The 24,652-nt window shown below is 46.9% G+C and overlaps 1 protein-coding gene across 1 annotated transcript in view; it reads left to right on the plus strand.

The window, feature by feature from the left end:
• The window catches only part of CNEP1R1 (CTD nuclear envelope phosphatase 1 regulatory subunit 1), a 93,034-nt gene that overhangs the window by 52,570 nt on the left and 15,812 nt on the right, over nucleotides 1-24,652 (plus strand). The window contains exons 2-5 of the mRNA XM_086948891.1: nucleotides 7,962-8,033; nucleotides 8,416-8,489; nucleotides 21,600-21,709; nucleotides 22,621-22,675. Coding sequence (XP_086805017.1) covers nucleotides 7,962-8,033; nucleotides 8,416-8,489; nucleotides 21,600-21,709; nucleotides 22,621-22,675 — 311 coding nt within the window. The remainder of the gene's footprint in view (nucleotides 1-7,961; nucleotides 8,034-8,415; nucleotides 8,490-21,599; nucleotides 21,710-22,620; nucleotides 22,676-24,652) is intronic.

The raw sequence follows: 24,652 nt of genomic DNA on the forward strand, positions 1-24,652 counted from the left end.
TCACTCAGGGACACCACCACATCACTCAGGGACACCACCACATCACTCAGGGACACCACCACATCACTCAGGGACACCACCACATCACTCAGGGACACCACCACATCACTCGGGGACACCACCACATCACTCAGGGACACCACCACATCACTCAGGGACACCACCACATCACTCTGGGGGACACCACCACATCACTCTGGGGGACACAATCACATCACTCGGGGACACCACCACATCACTAGGGACACCACCACATCACTCGGGGACACCACCACATCACTCGGGGACACCACCACATCACTCGGGGACACCACTTGGGGACACCATCACATCACTCGGGGGCACCACCACATCACTCAGGGACACCACTTGGGGGCACCACCACATCACTCAGGGACACCACCACATCACTCAGGGACACCACCACATCACTCAGGGACACCACCACATCACTCAGGGACACCACCACATCACTCAGGGACACCACCACATCACTCAGGGACACCACCACATCACTCGGGGACACCACCACATCACTCAGGGACACCACCACATCACTCGGGGACACCCACATCACTCGGGGACACCCACATCACTCGGGGACACCACCACATCACTCGGGGACACCACTTGGGGACACCACCACATCACTCGGGGGTACCACCACATCACTCGGGGGCACCACCACATCACTCGGGGGCACCACCACATCACTCAGGGACACCACCACATCACTCAGGGACACCATCACATCACTCAGGGACACCACCACATCACTCTGGGACACCACCACATCACTCTGGGACACCACCACATCACTCTGGGACACCACCACATCACTCTGGGACACCACCACATCACTCGGGGACACCGTCACATCACTCGGGGACACCGTCACATCACTCGGGGACACCGTCACATCACTCGGGGACACCGTCACATCACTCGGGGACACCGTCACATCACTCGGGGACACCGTCACATCACTCAGGGACACCACCACATCACTCAGGGTCACCACCACAACACTCAGGGACACCACCACATCACTCAGGGACACCACTTGGGGACACCATCACATCACTCAGGGACACCACCACATCACTCGGGGACACCACCACATCACTCGGGGACACCACCACATCACTCGGGGACACCACCACATCACTCGGGGACACCACCACATCACTCGGGGACACCACCACATCACTCGGGGACACCACCACATCACTCAGGGACACCACCACATCACTCAGGGACACCACTTGGGGACACCATCACATCACTCGGGAACACCACCACATCACTCGGGAACACCACCACATCACTCGGGAACACCACCACATCACTCGGGAACACCACCACATCACTCGGGAACACCACCACATCACTCGGGAACACCACCACATCACTCGGGAACACCACCACATCACTCGGGACACCACCACATCACTAGGGGACACCACCACATCACTCGGGGACACCACTTGGGGACACCATCACATCACTTGGGGGCACCACCACATCACTCAGGGACACCACCACATCACTCAGGGACACCACCACATCACTCAGGGACACCACCACATCACTCGGGGACACTATCACATCACTCAGGGACACTATCACATCACTCTGGGACACCACCACATCACTCTGGGACACCACCACATCACTCTGGGACACCACCACATCACTCTGGGACACCACCACATCACTCTGGGACACCACCACATCACTCTGGGACACCACCACATCACTCTGGGACACCACCACATCACTCTGGGACACCACCACATCACTCTGGGACACCACCACATCACTCTGGGACACCACCACATCACTCTGGGACACCACCACATCACTCTGGGACACCACCACATCACTCTGGGACACCACCACATCACTCTGGGACACCACCACATTACTCTGGGACACCACTTGGGGACACCATCACATCACTCGGGGACACCGTCACATCACTCGGGGACACCGTCACATCACTCGGGGACACCGTCACATCACTCGGGGACACCGTCACATCACTCGGGGACACCGTCACATCACTCGGGGACACCGTCACATCACTCGGGGACACCGTCACATCACTCGGGGACACCGTCACATCACTCGGGGACACCACCACAACACTCAGGGACACCACCACATCACTCAGGGACACCACTTGGGGACACCATCACATCACTCAGGGACACCACCACATCACTCAGGGACACCACCACATCACTCAGGGACACCACCACATCACTCGGGGACACAACCACATCACTCGGGGACACCACCACATCACTCGGGGACACCACCACATCACTCAGGGACACCACTTGGGGACACCATCACATCACTCGGGAACACCACCACATCACTCGGGAACACCACCACATCACTCGGGAACACCACCACATCACTCGGGAACACCACCACATCACTCGGGAACACCACCACATCACTCGGGAACACCACCACATCACTCAGGACACCACCACATCACTCGGGGACACCACCACATCACTAGGGGACACCACCACATCACTCGGGGACACCACTTGGGGACACCATCACATCACTTGGGGGCACCACCACATCACTTGGGGGCACCACCACATCACTCAGGGACACCACCACATCACTCAGGGACACCACCACATCACTCAGGGACACCACCACATCACTCAGGGACACCACCACATCACTCGGGGACACCACCACATCACTCGGGGACACTATCACATCACTCTGGGACACCACCACATCACTCTGGGACACCACCACATCACTCTGGGACACCACCACATCACTCTGGGACACCACCACATCACTCTGGGACACCACCACATCACTCTGGGACACCACCACATCACTCTGGGACACCACCACATCACTCTGGGACACCACCACATCACTCTGGGACACCACCACATCACTCTGGGACACCACCACATCACTCTGGGACACCACCACATCACTCTGGGACACCACCACATCACTCTGGGACACCACCACATCACTCTGGGACACCACCACATCACTCTGGGACACCACCACATCACTCTGGGACACCACCACATCACTCTGGGACACCACCACATCACTCGGGGACACCACTTGGGGACACCATCACATCACTTGGGGGCACCACCACATCACTCAGGGACACCACCACATCACTCAGGGACACCACCACATCACTCGGGGACACCACCACATCACTCGGACACCACCACATCACTCGGGGACACTATCACATCACTCAGGGACACCACCACATCACTCTGGGACACCACTTGGGGACACCATCACATCACTTGGGGGCACCACCACATCACTCGGGGACACCACCACATCACTCTGGGACACCACCACATCACTCTGGGACACCACCACATCACTCTGGGACACCACCACATCACTCAGGGACACCACCACATCACTCTGGGACACCACCACATCACTCTGGGACACCACCACATCACTCGGGGACACTATCACATCACTCGGGGACACTATCACATCACTCGGGGACACTATCACATCACTCGGGGACACTATCACATCACTCGGGGACACCACCACATCACTCGGGGACACCACCACATCACTCAGGGACACCACCACAACACTCAGGGACACCACTTGGGGACACCATCACATCACTCTGGAACACCACCACATCACTCGGGAACACCACCACATCACTCGGGAACACCACCACATCACTCAGGACACCACCACATCACTCGGGGACACCACCACATCACTAGGGGACACCACCACATCACTCGGGGACACCACTTGGGGACACCATCACATCACTTGGGGGCACCACCACATCACTTGGGGGCACCACCACATCACTCAGGGACACCACCACATCACTCAGGGACACCACCACATCACTCAGGGACACCACCACATCACTCGGGGACACCACCACATCACTCGGGGACACCACCACATCACTCTGGGACACCACCACATCACTCTGGGACACCACCACATCACTCTGGGACACCACCACATCACTCTGGGACACCACCACATCACTCTGGGACACCACCACATCACTCTGGGACACCACCACATCACTCTGGGACACCACCACATCACTCTGGGACACCACCACATCACTCTGGGACACCACCACATCACTCTGGGACACCACCACATCACTCTGGGACACCACCACATCACTCTGGGACACCACCACATCACTCTGGGACACCACCACATCACTCTGGGACACCACTTGGGGACACCATCACATCACTTGGGGGCACCACCACATCACTCGGGGACACTATCACATCACTCTGGGACACCACTTGGGGACACCATCACATCACTTGGGGGCACCACCACATCACTCTGGGACACCACTTGGGGACACCATCACATCACTTGGGGGCACCACCACATCACTCGGGGACACCACCACATCACTCGGGGACACCACCACATCACTCAGGGACACCACCACAACACTCAGGGACACCACCACAACACTCAGGGACACCACTTGGGGACACCACCACATCACTCGGGGACACCACCACATCACTCGGGGACACCACCACATCACTCAGGGACACCACCACAACACTCAGGGACACCACCACAACACTCAGGGACACCACTTGGGGACACCATCACATCACTCTGGAACACCACCACATCACTCGGGAACACCACCACATCACTCGGGAACACCACCACATCACTCAGGACACCACCACATCACTCGGGGACACCACCACATCACTAGGGGACACCACCACATCACTCGGGGACACCACTTGGGGACACCATCACATCACTTGGGGACACCATCACATCACTTGGGGGCACCACCACATCACTCAGGGACACCACCACATCACTCAGGGACACCACCACATCACTCAGGGACACCACCACATCACTCAGGGACACCACCACATCACTCGGGGACACTATCACATCACTCGGGGACACTATCACATCACTCTGGGACACCACCACATCACTCTGGGACACCACCACATCACTCTGGGACACCACCACATCACTCTGGGACACCACCACATCACTCTGGGACACCACCACATCACTCTGGGACACCACCACATCACTCTGGGACACCACCACATCACTCTGGGACACCACCACATCACTCTGGGACACCACCACATCACTCTGGGACACCACTTGGGGACACCATCACATCACTTGGGGGCACCACCACATCACTCTGGGACACCACTTGGGGACACCATCACATCACTTGGGGGCACCACCACATCACTCGGGGACACCACCACATCACTCGGGGACACTATCACATCACTCTGGGACACCACTTGGGGACACCATCACATCACTTGGGGGCACCACCACATCACTCTGGGACACCACCACATCACTCTGGGACACCACCACATCACTCTGGGACACCACCACATCACTCTGGGACACCACCACATCACTCTGGGACACCACCACATCACTCTGGGACACCACCACATCACTCTGGGACACCACCACATCACTCTGGGACACCACCACATCACTCTGGGACACCACCACATCACTCTGGGACACCACCACATCACTCTGGGACACCACCACATCACTCTGGGACACCACCACATCACTCTGGGACACCACCACATCACTCTGGGACACCACCACATCACTCTGGGACACCACCACATCACTCAGCCCAACCACATCACTACTCAGCACCACAACAGCACTGTCCTTGCTTGCTATCAACAAGCATTGCCATAGCCAATAGGACTCGCATTAGGAAAGTGTAAGCTATTGGCTTTGTGAATAACAATGCGATTAATTTATATATTTTCAAAGCCAACACATATTAAAAAAATGTGTAATTTACAATACCAATAACTCACACTTTCCTAATGCGAGACCTATTGCATTGTAAATGCTTGTTTTTGCCCTTGAGTTTGACCTTCCTACTTGTGCCAAGCTACCCTATGTGACTTGGAGACCCCAGGTCCAACATTGTATATTTAAACTTTCTTCAATATGGCTTTTTGGTGTCAGTAGTCCTTTCTTTGCGTTCTATCTTCCTAACCTCCCATAGTATCTAAGAGTGTTCTATCTGGTATGTGAAGATTCCATTCTTGGCAGTTGATGGTTTGGTCAGCTGTGAGGTTTACTGTGCTATCTTGTACTAACTTAATACATCTATCTTAATAACCTGAAGACGTGTTCTGCTGCCTACCTAATCTACTTACAACATGAACCTTTGTTCTGTGAAGTACGAGCTTTGAATGCCTGCCAACTGCCAAACTTTGAATGAAAAGGCTTACCCATGTTTTATTTATTTATATACATATATGCACATACATATTTAGTGTAATGAGTCCGTCTCTTGGTCCTACAAATAGGATGTCCTGATCTGACAGAGGGTGCTGATTCTTCCACCTACGGAACTACTGTTTCAATGATATTCTGAAAGATAAGTCTGTCTCCCATAGACCAGGTTTTGTGAAACATGTACGAAACACTATATTCCACCTCCTCACTATGGCAGACCTTTTAGCTGCTAATTCGTAGCAGCTGACACGCTGTAGTAAAGTGAATCACCAAAATGTCTCTAAAATATAGCTTCTTAAAATCTCTATTGCCACTAGAACTAGTAATTATTCCTGTTATTTTGCATCTGTTCTGTTCTGCACTAGCTTAGCTAATAAGCAAATCTAGTAACATTTGCCCAAATGTCTTGTGCGTGGTTTTACTGATGATTGGACAGGGAGCACCCAGGACAATATGTGTGTTGTCTTTGGCAGGTTAATCCCATCATAACGTGGATCCTTTCCTGGTAAGGTTGGCAGAGGTTCACAGAAGCCTTGCTTGTTTTGTTCCTGCTCTCTATGATAAATTGGTCTGCCTGAAGGGCTAAGGGAAATCTACAAGTTGTGACTAATGAAGACTTGGCAACACAACACATCCTTGTGGTGAAAATAAATTCCCTAGTGTCTCTTAACGCTTTGCCTCTAAAGAAACCAAAGCCTTTAATAGCACGCAACCTAGGTTAGAACTAACAGTTGAACCTATTATGAAAGAAGCCCTCAATAACACTACCCTCGTCTTACTAGTGAGTGATAAAGACAATGGTGGACCTCTCAAAGTGAATGTAGAATCACATTCATGGCCATTCTGATTTTCCTCTCATACACAAAACAAACTGACCTGGGGTTGTCAAAATAACCTCAAGCTGGCACAGAAGCACAAGCCGTTCAGTGATGAGGAATAATCTAATACTCCCCTAAACCATCCACATGCTCTCTCTAGCATGCCACAGAAGACATTGCATTGCCCATTATTCTTACATTTCACTGCCAGGAGTTGCAGGCCGCAGCCACAAACTAGTGCACAAGGGCTTTATGCAGAAGGCACATTATATCGGTCTGTGTCCTTTGGCCTTTTTGATCACACTAATGCAAAACTGGTTTACCTGGTCCCATCCAACCCTTCATACTCACTAAATGGTAAGGAAAATAAAGACATTCATACACAATCCATACTTGCATGCAACTGCAGGAATTGCTTTCTATCAAACATTAATCTAATATATTGCAAAATTTAAATGCATATAAATGTCGACCTAAATATATTTTTAACTTTTTACACTAACCACTTAAGCAGCCAGTTAAGTGTTCCCTTTCTAAACTCTTCATCGGGGGTGGTTGAGTGGCTTGATATGAAGCTATAAAGCAATGTCGTGCAACAGAGCAGTGTTAGGTTGCAAGATGAGATTATATGTCTTCTTTTGCCCCTCCCTCGCAGCCTAGGAATCTGTTTACCTTGAGCTGTACAATTGGTTGTATACAATGTATCTCAATCCATTTATGTCAGGAAGTCTTGCAATGTACTGCAGATGTGCTGCATAGTTGCTAACCTGAAGACCAACATGCTTTGCCTTGTTTTCCCAGATCTCAAAGCTTTTGAGCGGAGACTTACCGAATACATTTCATGTCTCCAGCCTGCTACAGGACGCTGGAGGAGTGAGTATTTAATACACTTAATTTTGTATATTTAATTGGAATATCATTCTCCGAATATGATTTTCAATATGCAAAGATTGCACCCATAACGGATGCACCCATAGTAAAGCGTATAATGTTTGTAGGAAACAGAATATTTTGTTCCTTCCCTGTTTTAGGGTTAAGTTTTATTTTAATCTACAGCTTTTTTTGGCTTGGAGCAACATTGACTGGATTGTTCTGATTTTTGTTTATTGTATTTCTAATGTATTCAGTTTATCATCCGGTTTTAATACAGGTTTTGGCTAACAAGAATATGGAAACTACTTTGTCACACAGTAAAGGGCAACAACAAGAAATGTTATGGAGTGAAATGATAATCTTGATCTTTTATTCTTAACAGTGCTTCTGATAGTGGTGTCGGTCTGTACGGCTACTGGCGCGTGGAACTGGTTAATAGACCCTGAAACACAAAAGGTTGGTAATTTCATCCTGCTGTCCTGTTAATTGACCACTTTGCAGAATTTAAAAGATGTCAGTCTGATATACTTCGAAATAATTGCCATCTTAAATGAGAATTTACATCAAGATATATATTTTTCTGGGATTGGGGTGTAGCGTTCTTGTATCTAAGATATTGTTTATACAGAAACAAAAGTGTGATGAATATAGATATAGAAGGAATTAATCTCAAATGTGAGTATTGTCTACTTTTGGATACTTAGTGAATATGCACATCTAACAAATACCCGGTATTTGCATTTGTTGCCTGATTTCTGTTTTCGCCGAGTGTCCCCGTGAGGTTACACGAAAGCATTAGCTACTGGATGTAATGATGACTATATGTTTTATCTAGGAAACAAGAGTCGCCTCTGGTATAATGTATCCTCCAGAAATCACTGTAAAATACTTGAATCAAAATGAAAGCAAACTTAAAGTAGAATTTTTAAGAAATGGTAAAAAGTTCAAATCTAGATATACATGTACAGTCAAAGTGCAGTATTCATTAATATACAAAGCAATGATCAGAGCAGGGTCGGTGATCTCTGGGTGTTGGCTGTGGGTCGTGTCCATTCTTTGTGCACTGTGGTGCTCCTAGTGATAATATAATTAAATAGCTGGAGCTACAGAACCCACATATATCTAATAATACGATATAGTCAAAGTAGAAGCCTGACCTAAAATGGCAGGAGCATAGGGATTGCTTGTAGTAGTCCCAAGAGTCCAATTTATTTGGGGACACTTTGGATAATGGTGTTTCTGTGATCCTTTCAATGATAGGTGGTACAGCGTAAGCCTTGGAGGAAAAAGCAATATTGCATAATATGGAAATAAAAAACCCTCTTAAAGTAAGAAGTGAAAGCGTTTTCCAAATATTTTCTATAGTTCTTTGTGGTGATTCTGTGGTGAAAGTTTGAAGTAAGGATTTTGAAGTAAGGCAACCCTGTAGATCTATTTTATCTGCTCCCACTTTCCAACCTTTGATTGAAGACTGTGTGTATGTTTTATATACTATTCATTGCAGTAGTTGTTTATCAACAAGCTTAGAAATTTCTTTAGTTGCATTTTCCAATATACATTTCAGTTATATAATCGTAGCACGTCACAAGGATGTATGTACTCAGTTAAATCGTCATAACCAGTATAAGAAATTACCCCAGATGTTTCCCAGCTGATATATAAAAGCAATAGACCACATTTTACCCCCACCACTAACCGCCTGCGTAAAGCACTCTGGTAAATCGCTAGTACCCAAGGGATCTAGGAGATTCCATAAATCCCTGACCATACCTGTTTGTCTCATCAGCCCAGATACCTTAAAGTCTCTCATTTATACCCGCCATATATAAAGTACACCTGAGGAATCTTCCAGTGTACCAGGGAACTGCATAAGGTCACCCACCACTTTGCCATGCTCCACTCATATCTCTAATGGGAACCATTGTTGTGGCCAGTCCAGAAAATAAACGTATAACAACAAAATTAAACTCAATTCTCTTCGGGAGGGGTCTACAACTCTCCCCAATGAAGGCTCGTATAGGGGTGTTGTGCTCCCATGGCCATCTCCCACTGCAGGGTAAGGTGGGGCAGCCGAGACAGGGAGAGCCAGATAGGAGTAGAGTAAGGCAAGTAGTGCTGCACAGTACGCACCCTATCTGTGTTTCCAGGCACGGGCTCCCGAGTAGGGATAGGAACGCTATCCACCATATAGGGTCCACCATAGAGTCCCTGGACTGCAACATAGAATTATCACTAATATATACTCTCTACTTTTGCTTAAGGCCCTGGAGAGCTACCCTGCCCCCCTTCGACCCCACCTTCTCCATCCTTATTGGTATTCTCTATGTCTTCATACAGTTGTTCCCAGGTCCCAAATATCTTCGACCACAATTCTGCAATAGGGCGTCTATGCACTCCTTGGCTATCCTCTTGAAGGAGTGCTCGCTCCTCCGCCCTGGCCCAGGTCATCACATCTTGCTGCCAAACCTTTAGCTCCGGTTCCATTTCTGACTTCCATACTAGTGCTATGCATCTTTTGCCAGAGCCAGGGACAAATCTCAAAACCTGGAGCCCATCTTCCTCGTTCTGGGTCTCAGCAAGAGTTCTAACAGGCAAACCTCCATGGAACAATTGTCTGGGCATCCCAGTGTACAGGTTAGCCCACTCCTCTTCCCCCCCCCCCCCCCCCCCTCCCCCCCCCCCCATACAGGCCCAGCGTGAGGCAAATCCAGGTCCTTTGTTCAAAGCCCACGTCCAATTCAGCACATCTAGGGCTTAGTCATGGTCTCCCCCCCGCCCCATATATGGCCTGAAGTCTATGAGGTATTAGATAGGTCATATGCAAGTAGTTTCATTGAGTAAACTTCAGCCTCAAATTCCTAGATATCCATTTTGCATATGCCAGTACCCTTGACCATTCGCAGTCTGACGGGTCATGTCCTGGTTATGCCCCCTATCTGGTCTTTAGAGCCATAAGAGGTCTACTGGCCATTTCCAACATAGCTGTATAAACCATCTCACTAGGTGTCGTACTTCACCCATGGTTGTCAGTGACTGCAACACTGTATGCGTTTTGGGTTCCTTTCTAACACTGGACCATAAGTCTCTGAACGACATCGCCAGAGCCTCATAGACCAGGAATTGACCCGGAGGCAGCTCATAGTGTGCCAATAATTCTTGTAGTAGAATTAATGTTCCCAGCTGAAAACAGTTGCCTACTGTCAGTATCCCAGCCTCCGACCACGTCGACCTCTGTTAGGCTCTATAAAACATGATCGGGTCTCCATGTGGGAACCCCATCAATGGTTATGCTGGGGCATATAATGGGTTCCCAGCCGTTGGTCGCAGATATCGCTTCCAACTCTCCAAAGCAACGGACAACAGAATCCCCGGTCGCAGAAGGTCACACTCTCCAGTAACACACTATGGGTATCTTAATTCTAAATTAGGTTTTGCATGTTAAGATGGATATCTATTATTAACTCTCAGTAAGCTGATTTGTATGCTCTGTGTTGCATGAATCTTAATTTATTACACATTTCCGTTAGTTGTCTTGGATCTATACTTTAGTAAAATATTTTACTAGAAGAAAAGTAGTTGTTAGGTGAAATCAGTAGTAGATCTGTTTTGTTGCTATTATACTTGGTTTTCTATGAGGCTATATGCTTCCACTTTGATTTACTATAGAGCTGACTCTGTTCAAGCAATATGCAACTTTAGATTTCTTTTGCTGCAGCGCTTGATATGTGTTTTGCAGGAACAGTACATGCATCCTATTATTTTGACAGTATTGAGAGTGCCCATGGCCAGCAAGCTATTAGTTTGGGGGTGGGGGCATGGCCTGTTATTACAGTGTCTTACATACTGTAACGGATGTCACCACATAACCTCAGTTGATTCCGCTAAATGATCCTAATCTGAATATTAGGCCACCCCCCCCCAAGACCTGATTCATGGAGAAGACGCACCTGTAATCGGTGGTACTCTCAGTAACCAGCATTCTCCAAGGAGGATTGTGGTGCCGCTGTATAATGAGTGACTAGCACACCCCCCCCCCCCCCCCCCGAAGAAATATGACCTCATTGCAGACCCACGAAGCAGGCAAAACCTGGGGGGGCTGCAGAGTATAGCCCATAGTCTATGGTATCTAAAAACTGAGTCTGTAGATGTTACCTTCACAGTTGCCAACAGGGAGACAGTAGGTTTCAGCCAAAATAACCAAAGCCATTGGAGGAATGGGGAAAAAGCAGGTTTGAGCTGAAAAACTTCAGCTGCTCGCATCTCATGGCTATCCTTGTGGCACTCTACAAAAGTACCTATGCTCTGTAAAAGACACGCTGATCCATCGTTGTACCCAGGACGCGTTTTGAGGGTAGGTGAGTTGCTGCTGCAACGTTGCTTATTATAACCTATGGCTGGGTATACCCTGTGCTGTGTTCTGTGGGATTCCAACCATGCAGGCTACATAGATTTTTGTGGTGAGTTATTTCTCCAGTTGTGAAGGCAAAAGACACAACCCCCTACCTTATACTGATCAGTTCCTGCACATTTCCTCTTCTTGAAAGTACGTTGATCCCAGGAGAGTCGGATATCTTCTGGTCATGCCTCATTTGCAATGGCCATTTTCTCTTAACCTCAATGCATAAGCCCTGATATTTTGGCGTCCCCTGGATGTTGGCCTTAGGGTGCACATTTTGTTAATACATGGCTACCAGGACTCCTACGTGGGAGAGTGGCAAGGGAATTTCGTAGTGAAGGCGGATACAATGGATCACCAGAATAAATTGGACTAGTAGACTTCTCGGTGCTTCGAGGGAGGGAAGGCGGGAGGGCGGGCAGGAGAGAGAATATACAAGGTACAGTGTTAAGAGAAAGCCATCGGCTAGTTACAGTGTGCAGCCCAGGTATGCCCTACAAAATCTCTTCTGTGGAACTGCCCCGGATAATGTCTAACAAGGGCAGGTACCATTCCGGTCTGAGTCCACCCCAGAGTGCATGCCCCTGGTCGGCGGTCCTGTACGAGTATGACTAAGTCAGGGTGTGGCGGCACGACTCTGGTGCATGGAGATCATGTAACCATTGTACGTAGTAAGGAGCACTAGGCATGAGACAGCGTTTCAATTTAGTATCATCACTCAGGAGCAGCACCTTGACTTAAAGACCCAGACTTATCTTGAAGTGTGTAAAACATTCTCTCATAAGAGCGCCCTTCTACTCTTCAGCTATCCATTCATCATGTATAGGTCTGTGTGGGGAACGTCAATGGTGTACAGTGCATAACTTGGCCGCAACCATCGCTGTGGCGAGTAAGAGACATATGTGGTTATTCAGGGTGGGGGGCCTCAGCAGTGTCCTGAAATTATCATGTGGTGCAGATTTGGTGTAAGGATGGTGACTGATCTACTTAAGTTAGACCCCACTTCATCCCACAGAACACATATATCAGGGCAGTTATGCAGCAAGTGAAAAGTATCACACTGCAGCCACCTGCAATGCCAACTCTTTTTGATGTGATGAAGTAAGCTAGATTTTTCTATTTTCATGGGTGTCCCATACCAATCTTGAAGTGACTTGAAAAGACAGATTTTCATTCTCGACTCCATTGCTCCCGGTCTGAGTTCTCTAGTAACTCTGCACAATCCTCCTCTGCATGGTCCATTGTTGTAATCGGCAAGGAGTTTGTTATCTGGGGTTGGCAGTACAGGTGCTGTATCGGCCTACTGTGAAGACCTGATATAACCCCTTTGAATTGTCTGACTGTAGAGGTAAGATACCACTGGGAGGGGCTGAACAGCCCACCGTTGGTGTCCCCAGCCTTTGAAAAAGGCAGATGGCGTAATTGCAGGCATTTCCTCTGTTCAGCAGAAGTCAGAATTTTTCCCTAAGCTCCTCAAAAGATTTCAGAATGCCTTGCAACCGAACCAGATTCAACGTTGTGATAGCCATCCTTTCCATTGAAGCATGGCTCCTCCAATTCAGATGCTAGCATTCTGCCTTGTCCTGTATGTTAGCCTCTACTGAATAAGAGTCTGTTGGCGCATGTCTATGTTTTAACCATTGCTCGTAAAATAGGATTCGGAGTCTGTGACAGTTGCCCACTCTACTTGTTTTTACAGCAGTTGCAGTCCAGGCTGACTGCCTGTGCTGTTCCTCTCAATCCTAACCCACAGAGGAGGGTCTGGGGTGTACCGATGCGTATAGGTTAACTGTGCTGGGTGCAGTGCTGTGTTAATGTTCCACTGAGGGGAGACCCAAACATCCGCACTTAGGGTGGGCAAAGAATATGGCCATTGCGAAACTCAGCCCTGCGGTGCCCCAGGTAAAGTCTTTAATGTCCTTATCTGTTGTTTTCAAGGGGGTGAACAAGGCAGCATGCCTAAAATGTGCATGAATCTGGAGAGTAGCACCATTTGTAGGTCTCATGCCTGCGTTGCAGTGCCCAGCAGTGCTCGCGCACTGAGAGACCTCTTGAAGGGGGTTTGAAAACTGCCCTGGGAATAGCACACACTTGTTCGTGGCCTTTGTGTACGTCTTTTTGTCAAAGACAGCACGCAATTAGCCAAAGGCGGGCGCATTGCTCCGACCCATGCCTATTGGTGTCTATTACGGGCACCGCTGCCATGTGGTTTAAATTATCGTGCCCAGACAAGGGCGCGATAATTGAAACCACATGTCTCGCTGTGGTGCGCACAACACTCACGGGCTTGTTGTCTCTAGGTAAAGGGAAGCTCACAAGATGTGATTTTCACCAAATTCCACCGGTAGCGTCTCAGTTTCTGCCAATCTTAATTCACAACCACTAGTCGGAAGCATGATCGGAGTGCGTTTTTGGAAAAGGCGTCAATTTTATGCTAGCGCGTGAAACAATAGCAAAATACAATAGGAAAATGTCATCATGAGCATGGAATCACTAAATAAGAAATGATGATTTTAGGATGCCTACAGTCATTGTCTAGCGAGTTTTCGAGTTATCAGATACAGAAATTACTGCACGAGATGTGTTGATTTTACGATGCTTTCTCAAAATGCCCATGGATTCAAAATACCGGGTTGATGTCGACAGCCAACCATTCTTCCATGCATTGAGGATGAGGTATTGTGCTTTACATAATCACCAGTTACGTTACCCAAGGACGTATTCGTTTTTTGGTCCGCGCAGGCAGATTAAGTGATTCGCCCAGAATCCCAGGTTGCTGAGCTGACACTGAGGCTCCAACTTCGTTCCCCAGCGCCAAAGTCAGCAGCTGTAACCGTGAGGCCACATCCTCTCCCCTTTGCATTGTGAAAGTTAGGAGAAAAGAAAGCTGTAATTATGCACTACTATAATTTAGACGTTCACTACTAACGTCTTAATTGTAGCAGTGTATAAATATAGATGTATTTTCTCCTAACTTTCATTGGTTCCATGGTTGTGACAATATCGCAAGCTGCATGGGGCACAGATTCAACATTTGCAATGCAATAGGTCTCGCATTTGCGAGAGTTGTTAGCTATTGCCATTGTAAATAACAATGCCTTTAGTTTATCTGTTTTAAAAAACACATCAAAAAGGGCATTGTCGTTTACAATGCCAATAGCTGAAACCCTTGTTGTAACTCTGTCTTGCTTTCTGTAATTGAAAGTCTTCATTGCAGGCCACTTGGGGTATCCGTGAATAGCGCTAGACTTTTTGGTACTTCTGGTAAATTGCCATCTGTAGATCTGACACCTCTTGTTCCTGCTGTAGGACTGTTTTTGCCCCAGCTTCAATCTGGTACCTCCTGCTAGTGACACCATAAGGCTGCTCTACACCTCGCATTATGGAACTGCTGGCCTTGAAGTATCACTGAGGGGCGGAGCTATGTATTATCAAGTTGGGCACCTTGAAGAATGAGGGGTGATTGTGTGAAGAGTGGCTAGAGCCTGTTTTTCCCGCCCCCAATAAACAGATCCTCTACAACTAATATATTGAGCGTCCAATTAAAAATCGAACAAGCACAGGTAGTAGTCATTTTTCATTTGACCGCTACCTGCACCAAATAATTAGAGCGTTTATATAATCCTCTCCCATGATGTGTGCACACGTTTTACAGGAGTCTTCTGCTTGGCAACTGTACTGGGAGCAGACAAATGTGAAATGTGGAATGCTTTACAGATAATACACTGATTTCTATAACAGTATGTAAAACATTGCACAACTTCAGTCTGTTGCACAATTGTGCTAGATTCTAAGCATGATACAGGCCCTTTTACTTGAGTATTGCTGTGAGGAATGGTTTTAAAACCTTTGTAGAAATCTTGAAAAAAACTCAGGATGCAATGTTTTAGGCTGAGCCTGGGCAGCACATGCGTTGCTCTGCTAGGCATGCTGCTTTCAGGTAGGGACTTGAAGCTCCGCCCACTCTCCGCCCATATTTTCCATTGGAGTGTGTCATTATCCACTGTAAACTGCGGCTGTTCATTGGTCAATAGGCTTAGTAGTCCCTCCTTAGTATACCACCTTGTCTCATTTTGTAACCTCCTGTGGCGAAACACTGTTACATATTTTGTTACTCAGTAGGCTTTAACCGCATCACTGCGGCGGCTTTTCCCGCTGTGCGTGGCATTTTTAAAAATCCCGCGTAACGTGACAAAGCCAGCTCGTCATCCGCGCAGCGCAGGTAACGCCCATGACGAGCTGGCTTTGTCATCCGCAGGGAAGGGGTTAATTAGAGCCTCCGAGTGCTATTTTCTCAAATAGCTATGCCCTGCCTGCTGTTGCAGGCAGGACACGCTCTCTCCTAATGCTTTTTAGGTCTCAGCCTGCGATGGCTGCGCTTGCGCAGTCTCACTGGGGAGACTTAATGAGATAGAGAGAACATCACTAGCGAGGTTAAGCCCCGCCCTTCTTCTCCTTTGGCTGGCCTCCTAAGTGGTGGTCAGCCATTGGAGAAGAGGTCCTAGTGACATTCCTCTTTCTCTTTAAGCCCCGTCTTTTTCAGATTGACTTCCCCGACTTACTGCTGGCGTAAAACTTTTCTTTTCTTTATGGGTCCAGATGACTCCATAAAGAAGATAAGGAACATTTTATCCCAGCAGGAACTCCGGGAAGTCAATCTGAAAAAGACTGGGCTTACAGACAAAATGCTGTGTGCAAACATCACGTGCAAAGTACTTGAAGGCTTGTTCGCGGCTACAGCCATCTTGGAATAACCCGCATTGTGCCGAGACATCCTGTCCTACAGGGAAGGGGACAGTGTGCGTTCCCAGAGTGCCTCCTCTGTGTGTCTCTCACGTGTGCCGGCTGTGAGGAGCTCGGGGGTGCCAAGATGGGAAGTCATCGCTGGGCTCCGGGCACAGACTAGCCCCACACGCCCCTGCCTGCCCCGCCGGCAATAGCGCTCACTGCACATGAGGGGGCACCAAGTGATGGGTTTTACACCACCCTCGCCAATCTTGGCTGTTGGATAAGACCAGCCGCTCCCCGTTATCCGAATCACCACTTCACAAAGCTGTCCAGAACTTTATACAATGAGCCCTCCGACTTTGTTCAGTGGTGAATAGCTACACACAACCGTATTATCGCTCAGACATCCTAAATAATGGATGCCTTACTGAAGTGAATAGCCCGCTGGACACCAAGCGTCACTCTGACATAACATAGTCGTTTTATCAGAGGCGCGTTCCTCAACGCGTTTTTCTAGTAGAAATGAAAACAACATATACAACTCGTGTTCATACTAAGAGCTGCTTCTAGCATGTGGCGGCTGCTATTTGCCAGTAAAGAAACGCGCAGCCAGCGGATCACATACGAGAGGAAGCTCTGACGCGCCACCTAGTGGTGGCTGTCTGTAGCGAGCGCGACATAGTCTAACACAAGCTTGAAGAAGTGGTGCTTTGTCTGCACTGAACCAGCGTAGCCCACATATCCTGAGCTATCACTCTGGCTTTTTTCCTGAATAAAATAATTTACTTGGGCTGTTCAGCAAAGTGTGCATGCCAGAGATTAAATATTCACAGAAGCAACACCCCCGATCTAACCTATCCTGTCCACATCATGAATGGTTGTGTATTGGATAGCGGACATTTTCTAAGTTTGTAGACTACTATTTCAGAAGTTGATTCATGCATTGCATTTGAAAAAAGTGATCTGATTGACTTTAAACTCATCTGCATTATATGGCACGAGAACAAATTTTTTCGTCCAATAAAAGGCATTAAGACCTGGGCTAGTGTTTTTTTTTTTTTTTTTTTTTTTTTTTTTTTTTAGTGGGCTAACACAGTGAATCACCTTTCTTTGACCTGATGTCCCAATAAAGCAGCAAAATGGTTCTGCTGGGCTCAAAGACTTTACATTCAGTTTAGCGAGTGGCTTGGTTCAGAGCTAAGTGCGCGCGAGAGCAGTGGGGTAAGGCTTGGCCAGGCTTCGTAGGAGTTGGATAAATATGCCGCACCTTACCCAGAGGTGTGCTGCTGCTGCTCCAGAGGCATCTCTCGACGCGGCCCGCCTCACTCTCCCAGAGACCCTCGGTCAGCACCAAACCCCAGAGCTGCACACCACGTCTGGATGCGGCTCTGTCCAGGCTGTGGGCAGAGGCAGGAGCAATCAAAGCAGTTTAATCCCTCACAGTAATTGGCGCCATCACTGGTGGGCACCCACGCGGACCTTTTCAAACCAGCCATCAGTGTGGGCTTTCTATTTTGGTGTGAGGCACCCAATCGGATCGTAACATTTTAATAAACGTTAATTGAATATATGAATAATAATGATTTCCTATTGAAAGCCAAACAAGCCAGTGTGAAAACATGAATGAATTTAGCAAATACATATTCTTATTTTCATGTCCATGGCACTAGTTTCTACAAGACTCGTTCAGTGACCCGTTTCCAGTTAAGTTCTTTATTGTATACAGCCCAAGTAGGCAAACTCGCCAAGGCATGCCCCCTCCCGCTGCACCCGCCCCTGCCTGCCCCACCGGCAATAGCTCTCACTGCGCATGAGCCGACGACCACCAGAGGTGGCACCCAGCAAACAGAGAGGAGGGCACCACAGCAGCGACGGTCCACAGCAGAGCGGGAGAGAAACACGAGGAGGGCACGGACACTGTGGCCACCGTCCTCTCTGCTGACACAGTCACCGGAAGGAGGGCAGAGGCCAAGAGATAGGCTCCATGATCGGCAGTGTGGCCCGAGGGAAAGAGGAAGCCGAGCCCCCGGTCCGCTCCTACCCGCAGCTGGTGGACTCCGAGGAGCCCGAGTTCTCTGCCTTCTACAGCTCCCTGTGCCTGGAGGTGCTGTGCCGACCCGTGAGGACCCGCTGTGGACACGTGTGAGTAACCCCTGCCCTGGCGCCCCACGTGTCCTCTTGGCCTCTCTGTGCCACCTCACCCGTTCAAGCCCACACTTGTCTCTGCACCCACAGTGCGACAGCTGACCACATAGAAAAGCTGGTACGCGCTCTGTATCGTTCTCCCTAATCATTTTTCCTACAGTGCTTTTATGCATTCTTCCCCTTACTTTGTCTTGTTTTGAGCGCCTCTCTGATTGTAGCGATTGTTTTTGCCCCTTCTCCAATCTTTGTTTTGCTCTCGTGATATTTCGAGTTGTGCATTCTCCCTTTTCTCCACAGCAGGCAGCATACTTAACCCCCTGGGATCGGCTGTTGCCTTTGTGTTGAACAAGTATAAAGAGGATCCCTGGAAAGCGCAATTCATTCACTCCTTCATACTAGAAGTAATCACTGGTCATAAACTATTTTATACCGTTCAGACTTTTTTTTATTAAAAAAAACACATAAATAGATAAAACACAATGCATTACATAATAAATTTTGTCATTTAAAAACAAGGAGAATAACATTCCATACAGTAAATAAAAAACAAAATAGCAAACTAATTCATCAGTGTATACAAGTAAATCAGCACAAAGAGTAGCATATTAGAAGGTGTCAACAGATCCTAACCACATTAATCACAATTTAATCTAAGGAAAATAATACCGCTCATATGAATCCAAAGTGAAACCCCCAAGAGTCAAGAACAACCGTTTCTGATACTAATTGTAAGATTCATGAAGCCCTTATAGTGTTTTTGGAACAAATCTCATTTTTTACTTTTGATCTTATACCAGAGATTTACTGGGCTTGAATTCTATAAACAAAGAAAACGCGTCGACGCGTTTCGGTGTCTCTGCCTTTGGATATCGGCACACCTTCCTCAGGACAAAATCGAAGTCCCTTGGGGTTACAGACATGTATCCTTCCTTAAAGAAGGTCTATTTCTTTATGAATCAGAAAGGCATCAGATCCGCGTTGGACTGTGTCCTAGATCGATATCTTTGGAATATACGTGGTCGTAAAAGGAAGATTCCTTGCCTAAGCTTCTGATCAGGTTCGAATATGGTTACACATCCTCTGGACACTGGATTTTCACCTTGTGTATGTAGGACCCTATGGATGTGGGAGATAGCCTCTTCCCCGTGGTATTCTTCTCCTTTTTTAGTTATCCCAACACCTTTGGATGGCGGTGAATGGCTTGTTAGGAGTAATGCCTGTCCTTGGTACTGATCTCGAATAACACAAAGGAACAGGCGTACCCGTGGCTGTTCTAGATGCAGATCCCTGGAACTTGTGGGGTCTTCTCTCTTCTTGTTGCCTTTGTGTTGAAGCCACGTGCTCACTCAGTACAGTAGCGGACTGGATCCGACACACAAGTTTTTTTTACACACCGTCCCATAGGCTTTTGCACCAAAAATGAAGAGACAAAACGTACTTTCTGTCGCGATCTGTTTTAAAAGAGTCACTTCCCAACTAAGTTAAGGCATGTGGTGCACTTTAATCCCTATGTCAAGACTGTGTCTTCTATGTGAAGGGGGGGAAAAGTAAAGCCATTTCTTTTGTCTAAGTCCATCTTATGAATTATGGGGAAAAGCCATTTTGTAGCAGAAAGGACATTTTTGTTTTATTTTTGAATCTAAAAGCAATGCACAATGAATGGCCCTTTGTGATGTCATTTTAACATTGCACCTTAACAAAAGAAGATTTCAGAAGGCTCTGTGTGCGTGGCTGTGTGTGCGTGGCTGTGTGTGCGTGGCTGTGTGTGCGTGGCTGTGTGTGCGTGGCTGTGTGTGCGTGGCTGTGTGCGCGTGGCTGTGTGCGCGTGGCTGTGTGCGCGTGGCTGTGTGTGTGGGTCTGTGTGTGTGGTGTATGATATGTTCTTTCCCTGGTTATGCTTTCGCTCAGTGGATGTCCAGTTCAGCTTAATGCTCAGCAGTTACACCTCCCTTTTAGACATAGTTGGCGCAATCACTCTTCATTTCATTGATTTTGATCATTAATTTGTGATTTCAGATGTGTTGACTCATCTTTGTACACATGGCACCTTTTGGGGGCTTGCTGGCACCAGCTAAGTAATTCATCAGTAAATATCCGGCTCTTTTGCTCACGTGTGTAGTTGTTCAAATGTTTTCTTTCTGAGCGATCAAATTAATTAATTCTGCTTTTAACATTTTTAAATCGTGTATTGTGTTCTAAATTCCTGCTTACATATGGATAATTAAGAGCTTTTTGATCAAGGAAGCACAATGGCGATGGCCTCGCTTAAATTTTAATCTGGGACTTTTCTTTTTCAGGTGTCTTTTTTCACATCTCTCTGGAATCATCCCTTTTTCACTATTAGCTGCATTACGCTGATAGGTTTGTTCTTTGCAGGAATACACAAGCGAGTTGTAGCGCCATCAATGTATCCTTTTGATGTTGTATCAAACATGATAAAAGTGTGAAGTTTTGATTGAAGCCATTTTTCAGCTGAGGATGTCCTACTGTAGTATATTACTTCCTTTGCCCCAAACATGCACTCATGTAACCCATTTCAAACACGAGCAAAACTGAAAAGGGTAAAGAAGCATCCTGCTTAAGATAAAATCCTTCCATCTAAAGTCCCTCATGCATAGACCTCCATGAGTTAAGAGCACAGAAGGACTGCCTGGAAGTAGGAGAGGGGGTGATGGCCCAGTTCATATCTCTTCCTCGAGTCCTTGTGTATGAATCAGCCCTTTATCAACGCCATGTGCTTTCTTTACTTTTGGTATAAACCAATATGTTATGTAGTTACTTTATTTGTTTTCCTTTTGCATCATTGCACATCACCTGTAGAAAAGAACCCAGTCTGCCAATTCAGGGAAGTAGATAGTTCTGCCCTTATGTGACACTGTGTTTTAGTTAAATTATTTGATAAATATGTATTTTCCGGATGCTAAAGAAATCATTTGTGGCCTATATGAATTCAGATCATAATTATATACACTTTTAATTTTCAAAACTCTTGTGATTGTGCGTTCGCACTACCTATCACAGCTTGTTAAATATATATTTCAATACATATTAGTATAGATTTTGTTATGAATTGTTTTACAATAGAATTTTTCTTTTTAAACCATCCTATCAAGAGTAACTTCGATCATTGGTCAATGGAATACTTCTCTCAAATATGTCCCTTCCTACTTAATTTTTCTTTAAATGACATGTCTACAGTGTGATTGTTGTACCATTGACCTTGTAAAGCTTGTTCTTATTTTCTTTATCTCCAATTGTTTGGATATATAACTTGAAAAACTATACATTTAAAAATCTTCCTTGATGAAGTCAATGCAGAATAGCAGCTCGATGTCGAACTGTGTTGGCGGAATACAATATGTCGTGCGATGATGTAAGTGTAGTATATCGAAATAAATGAAGGATTCTCGTTTGATAATGGAGGCATGGGTTTTTATATTAAAAATACAGATCATTCCCTTCTTTGAATTACTGTGTCGCTCTGAATTGCTCATTTGATGTCTTATCAACACATTTAGGAGGTGTCATTTTAAATCTGTTGTGGAACTTCATAGGAATGCATATTATACTGATTACATAGTCTGGTTGGCAGTATACCGTTGAAGGCGAGCAGGTAAAAAAAACCTGTTTAACTTTGATAAAAAAATTGCTCAATAAGCAATATTAAGACTAAATAGAAACTCTTAGAAGTAGAATGTTTCGGAGGATGAAGATTAACAATCTGGGGAGGTAAGGCAAGAAAATGAACTTTTGGAGTTTACGAAATTAGTTTAGAATATGTAGCAAGCAAAGTTTTTTTATGGAAGAGGGTTCCAAAGGAGAGCAATAATTAAGACCACTGAGAGGATAAGGCATGAGAAAGAGGAACAATAAGTACAATTGTGAAGCTGGACACAAAGTCTCAAGATAAAGGAGGACTGTACTTTAATGAAAGACCTAGACTATGCTATACACTAATTAGGTTGGACTGGGAAGCTAAGTAACGTGAAATATATGATGTGAATGTAAATGTGTCTAGGAGGCTGAGTGCAATCTTTAGAATGCTCTGCAGACAGAAAAATGCAAGATGTCTACAGGAAGACAATGTGAGTCAAGACTCGATTATGGATAAACAATATATTTGTTAGTGGTAGCAATGGGAATATGTGTAGAATAGAGACCAATTGAATGGCAATAATGTAAGGGCTTAAGATCAACAGGAGAATGCATGGAGAGGTGAGGGTGAAGGATGGAAAATAGGACCTCTGTCCTAGAGAGGCTGAGATTGCCTGTGTTCTTAATTGTTTCTAACTGTTCTTATTGTTGAAACTTTTAAAACGGCGATATTTTGTACTTTAAGCTCCTATTTGCGAAACTGCACACTCTCCCTCATTCGCGGGGGCCTGCTGTTTAACGCGGAAACGGCAATTTGGAAGGAGGCAGATCAGTGGGCTCGTCTTTCCTTCCCTGACTATACAAATTATGAGGCTGGTGCAAGCACGCCGCTGGCGCTCCGAAGGCGCGCCTAAGGCAAGCCTGTCTGCGCCCGTCTGCGCTCAGCCTGTGCTCAGCGCCAGCCCCCCTGCCCATTTTTGCTCAGGAAAACGGAGCACTATTTCCTACTCGGAACACTACATAGCTACAATAATAATAAACACTCCAGTTGTCTGTTTCCAATCCGCGGGATTGTCCTCCACAATCCCAGCTGATATGCCCGGGTTGTGGAACTGAACTACCTGAATTAGTATTACAACCTATTAAATCCACAATTAAAATTGGCAGAAACATGAAAAATATATTGCCTAATCAAGTTTGGAAATGTGTCCTTCTCAACGCTCGTTCATTGGTTAAACACAGCTCCGAGTGTGAAGCGTTAATTATGGATGAGGGAATAAGTATTGCTTTTATCACGGAATCCTGGACAGATGATGCCTCTGGTCCAGACCTGGTTAAAGCCACTCCGCCTGAATATCTTTATTTCACACTAAATAGGCCTAATAGGAAAGGGGGTGGCCTCGTGGTGATCTACCACAAGTCAATAAGGGCATCATTTAACCGACTGGTCAACCCTGAATATGAAGCATTAGATTTCTGTTTCTACCTTTCACGCCACTTTTCCTTCAGAGGCACTCTTTTATACAGAGCGCCTGGACCTAGAAGCCTATTCCTTAGGCAAGTTGACAGCATAATGGAAACTGCACTAAGCGCCAACGCACACACTATACTCTGAGATTTTAATTTTCACTTTGAGATACTCTCAGATCCTGATACCTCAAACGTACGTGACACGATGAGCAATGCTGGTCTAAAGCATCTGGTGACTGGCGCCACACACAAGGCTGGTCATACACTAGACAGCATCTTCTCAAGT

This window comes from Lissotriton vulgaris, unplaced genomic scaffold (assembly GCF_964263255.1).
Source record: "Lissotriton vulgaris unplaced genomic scaffold, aLisVul1.2 SCAFFOLD_1797, whole genome shotgun sequence".
NCBI classification, from domain to species: Eukaryota; Metazoa; Chordata; class Amphibia; order Caudata; family Salamandridae; genus Lissotriton; species Lissotriton vulgaris.